The sequence below is a fragment of the Orbicella faveolata genome, unplaced genomic scaffold (genome assembly GCF_042242905.1).
Source record: "Orbicella faveolata isolate gen_17 unplaced genomic scaffold, um_ofav_v1 contig_25, whole genome shotgun sequence".
Classification (NCBI taxonomy): Eukaryota; Metazoa; Cnidaria; class Anthozoa; order Scleractinia; family Merulinidae; genus Orbicella; species Orbicella faveolata.
Genome location: NW_028301553.1, coordinates 6,517,501 through 6,522,500, shown reverse-complemented (window position 1 = coordinate 6,522,500; position 5,000 = coordinate 6,517,501). Strand labels below are relative to the sequence as shown.

At 39.0% G+C, this 5,000-nt stretch overlaps 1 protein-coding gene across 1 annotated transcript in view; it reads right to left on the bottom strand.

Annotated features, from left to right (window-relative positions):
* LOC110046974 (E3 ubiquitin-protein ligase RNF14-like) overlaps positions 1 to 4,621 on the bottom strand; it is a 5,077-nt gene extending 456 nt beyond the window's left edge. The window contains exons 1-3 of the mRNA XM_020752686.2: positions 4,431 to 4,621; positions 1,986 to 2,632; positions 1 to 1,566 (exon numbers count right to left, since the gene is read on the bottom strand). The exon at positions 1 to 1,566 is cut by the window's left edge and continues 456 nt beyond it. Coding sequence (XP_020608345.2) covers positions 1,317 to 1,566; positions 1,986 to 2,632; positions 4,431 to 4,490 — 957 coding nt within the window. The 5' untranslated portion in view covers positions 4,491 to 4,621 and the 3' untranslated portion in view covers positions 1 to 1,316. The remainder of the gene's footprint in view (positions 1,567 to 1,985; positions 2,633 to 4,430) is intronic.
* Between the last annotated feature and the right edge of the window lie 379 nt (positions 4,622 to 5,000).

Sequence of the window (5,000 nt, the reverse complement as noted above, 5' to 3'; positions counted from 1 at the left end):
TCTAGGTCTAATTATTCATTGCATCAGCGACAAACTTCTAGATTAGGAAGTCTTTAAGAACTTCTTTTACGCGAAAAATCAATGCAGTAGTATTGCTTCATAAGTTTTACACACACTGAGAACGAAGCCTTTAAAGTGCATGCAATTGACGTACGAATGGCGTATTCAACTGGAGGCATCCGTATTCTGAAATTGAACACCCATGTGATCGCTTGTCAGTTACTTGAAAAGGCTAGTTGAGAACCAATCACAATCGAGAATTTTGCCAGAGATACGATTAAACAATGTTTTGGATACCAAATTGGATGAAGTGCAACTTATGAAAGCAACAGCCCAATTTAGAGATATCAAAATTCAGCCTAAAACAATAGACCTCAGCACGAGGCTTTGTGGAATAAACCCCACTAACTCTGTAGTTATTGCCCAGAGCCTCGTGTTCAGGTCTATTGTCTTAGTCTGAATTTTAATATATCGAAATTGGTCTATGCACTTATTATCTTCTAATTACATCACACTTTTTACATACTGTACATTTGTTTCTTTAGCTTTGGACCATTTGATTTTTCATGGGAGGTGTAGGCTATTTTGAAAACAATATATATCCGGCAGCATATCTTGTACCAAACACAACCACTGGGGCCAAAAAGAAATTTACGTACGTTCAGTGAGCCTAAAATAGAGTTTGTTACACGGAGAAAAAAAATATCATGCATACACGAGTCCCAAGAAAAAAATTCCCTAGTGTATGTAAGGGTTTAAAAAATATTCATGCCTGTACCAAATCACCCACCCCTCCCCTCTAAAAAGTCAAATGGTCCACCCCTTAAACTTCGCGTTCTACCCATCATGCGAAAATTGTTAAACAGAAAAAGGAGCCCATGGCTAGGTGAGTGCAACTACTCCATATTCCTGTCACGGCGTTTTCACAGACTGATCTATTTTTAGTTTGAATTTACCGCGAATTCAGACCCCCGCAGGAACCTCAGTGACCAATCACAAGCACGGACTTGAGTTTTAACTGACGTCATCATTTCAAAGGAAGATTAAAAAGAAAAACTGCCATTTTTTTTCCTTACCGATGCGCGCTCATACAGACCGGAACTGATCTATTTCGCGGGAAAAGAAGCCTAAAAATGAACGGGTCTTAAAAATGCTGTGTCATAAGCTTAGTATGGGAGTTGCACGCTCCTCGTGATGGGCTCCTGACAGAAACAGTCGTCAATCAATCAATCAATCAATCAATCAATCAATCAATCAATCGTGTTTCCATTGGATTACTGCGTAAAGATAAAGATAAAGATCACAAATTTTAAAGTTTACATGAAGACGCATCTGTCATTTCTCTTTAGGTGGTTCCTCTTTGTCAAGTAAGCAAAGTTATCCTCCCCAAGCCACTCACGATTTTGATTCAGCACAGTTGCTTTTCTCTCGTTGCTAATTGCAAGTGAAGACATGAATTTCATGACAGCAATGACTTGTCGAATTTGCAGCGCTTCACTTTCAGTTTGACCTTGTTGCTCGTCGTCGAAAAGCCAACACCGTGGAGCGTCTGCCATCTTAATATTTCTACGATGAAACATAACAGAAAAATATCTTAACTGTTTGCTTTTACAAAATGTCTTCTAGGACTACAATTGGCGGGATGGTTAATCACTGTAAAACATATTTAAGATCCTAGGACCATTCCGGGATGGAAAAAAAGTACCATTATAAGGATATTGATTCTCTCAGCTTTTCCCTGTATTACCAAGCCACAAAACACAAAAAGTCTTGACAAGAGCTCTTGAGACTTTCACTTTCGTAGCTAAATTTATTTTACGGTTAACATTTTATGCGACTAACGGTTAAAATTTTCCAATTTTTAAGCCTTGAGGCTAAATTTTTGGCCCCTTTTGCAGCTATCAAAAGGTTATTAACCCCATTGAGGCCCTCTAATCGGAATTCCTAATGCCTACATTAATTAGAATGCTGGTATCAGCCGTTACCTGTGCGGGAATCTGTTGTGTGCTTCTTGCCTTTTCGTGCCCAGGTCTTTTAAGCAAATGTAACAGAAGAATCGTCGACATCTGTCACACTTGACGGCGTTACAATCCGCCGGTTCTTTCGCTACCAGATGTTCGTCCTGATCAGACGACTGGCAATGCTTGCTGGGACACGGTATCGATAAAGTCCCAGTGAGTGCTTCAAGTAGTCCTCGGCTAATGTCCTTGTCAGTGATTTCGTCATCTTCGTTGATTGGACAAATGTGGTCGCGAAAGCCCTGGGAGCTAAGGCGGCTCTTGCACGTGAGACAGTAGGCTTCACGACATCCGGGACACGTTGTGAAGAGAACTTCAAAATCGGTGCGCTCATGATGGTAAAACATGAACGGACATTGGTGGTTTTGGCAAGTGACAGCAGAGTTTCTGCGCCCTCTGAGCTGTTTAACAACAACACCTCGGTCATTAGGAAGCTGACCCACAATGTCTTGTAGAAGGAATGACTCAAGCCGCGAGCCACAAGCTTCCTCCAAAGGACAGGTTAACCCGGCTATCAATCCACCTTTCGCATTCTTTGCTGTCATGTATGACTCAAGACAGGTTGTCACACAACGCTTGCAGAAAGTGTGTTGTTTACTCTCGCAAGTAATTATCTGATAAAAAAAAAAGAAAAAAAACATACCATCACGTGTTATTTCTTTGTTTTAATAGAAACCTGTCGTAGTCTATAGCGAATCTGAATGGCCATGCCATCGTGGATGGATTTATTGTTCATGCAAAATACTTTATTTAACTCCACGTAAAATAAAGTATCGTATCGTATCGTATCGCATCGTATCATATCGTATCGTATCGTGTATATGTTTAGAAAGTGACGAGAACTTTGTTGTCTGTCATCTGCACATAACATATATACCGCGATATGATTTTTATATTCGGAAGTGACTCAACAAGGCTTGTCCGATATCTTGCAGTGAGCTTCTGAAACAAAGTTTTTCTAACCGTAAAGGCGAATCAATGGCAATCTATTCGTAATGAAGCAGTTATCCGGCTCAATCTTGCAAAACATCGCTTGATTTTATCCAATTCGCTTGTCAATTTCAGATGATAATTCCCAGGATTTCGCAGAATGATCGACAATGGACCTTTTCGGGCATACGGCGGCCAGTTTGAATTCGATTGTTTCAAATAGCTATTATGGGATGCTTAGGGGGCGAATACATGCTAATTCCCCCCTCCCCCTCCGGGCATCCCATAATAGCTATTTGAAACAGTAGAATTCCAAAAGTCCGACGTATCGCCGAAAAGGTCCATTACGCCGTTCCGTTTCTTTTGGTCACGTGGTCGGCTACTCGTTAGTGCTGGGGAAGAGAATGGTTCGCTTTTTGTCATATATATATTCTGATCATGTTTTGGATATCAAAAGATGTCGGAAAATCATGCAAATTGAATATTTTTTGCCGTGTCATGGCCGTAGAAAAAATCTGCCTAAAATAATTAAACTATTACAAACGCAGTGACGTCAGTGAAAGTTTGCCGTGTTGTAAAATGCTAATAATGATTATTAAGTAATCAGAATTAAAGCGCAACTGAAACGATTTACCGGAACAAGTCATGGAATTTTATTCGTTACTTCTAAATTTTTGCCAAAACCTCTTCTTTGTTAATGTCCGGATTTACCATCCAGGCTTGCAAACTATGGCCCGTTCGAAACAAGGTTTAATGTAGTAAGTTGTCACTGCTAGTATTTTCAACAATTAAAATAATTTTTGTATGGAATCGAATGCATTGTAGTAAATACTGAATAACATAAATATTCAACGCATAAGAACAAGCCAGCTTCTCGTTTCTCGGAGGCCCAGACCTTCTTCTGTCGATAACTTACTTTCAAAACACTGCATGTGTAAGTCTAAGAAAAATTCAGTGACTCTTCTGTTGTCCAATATAACTATGAAAATGTATTTATGTCAGGAACCAAGTAAAGAACTCAGAATATTGAACTAACGCAAAAGCGAACGACGAACAACTACGAAGAAATATCCGATAATGAACCTGGGTAACGTCGCCTCATCCATGAGTCGGATGTGCAGTGAAACCTACAGATCTGGAACATGGCAATCAAACACCTGTCAAGACTTCAATCGTCTTTTAGTGTAACTCATTCAAATCATATCAGTTACGCCGTAAAAACACCATAAACGACTTGATTTTGGCATTGTAGTAATCTTTAGATTGGGAGCAGTTAAAATATGACTTGAAGATGTCGTTTGTTTTCAGTCCGTATAGTTCGTTACCTTGAGCGGGTTTTTCTATTCACTTTTATTAATGAGTAAATAATATGAACCGAGTGGCCAAGAGCTCTTACATTTGTTCTGTACCGCGTAAACTTTGGTATAAAACGTAATCGGCTGGAAAAGAAACGAACTGCCAAAACAAACATATTTTGCTTACCAATGATTTTTTCCTTTCGCATGTTGCACACTCTGGTGACGGTGATAGTGCCTCTGCCATCTCGGTTAGAATTGATAGATACAGCGATGAAACGGCTTGTTTTCCAAAATTTTCTCAAGATATATTTCAAAGTAACACTTGTTGTACTTCCAGATTGTTCAATTGTCTTTGTTCAAAAACTGCCTCGTGCTTTTATGCTTTTTCACTGGGTTATTTTTAAAATTTGACTTTTTCATTTTCTAACTGCTTGCGTTCACATGGCATGTCATGGGCTTAAATTACTTCACATGTAATTATGTATTCTTCACATTAAAAACAAATGTTTGGATCGCAAACATATGCAGCTCATATTTTGCTTACATCAGCATGATTGAATTACCCCAGCATTGACGAAGACAGCGGTGAGATCATGCCAGAAAACATCGCTAAATTTGGTAATCAGAACAGTCATAATAATACTTATGTTAACGACAATTACGTTTTTATTGTGAACATCATCAGAATATCATTTCTCTTCCATTAATACTCATAGTAAAATATGGTCAATACAGACAAATGATCACCCATCAT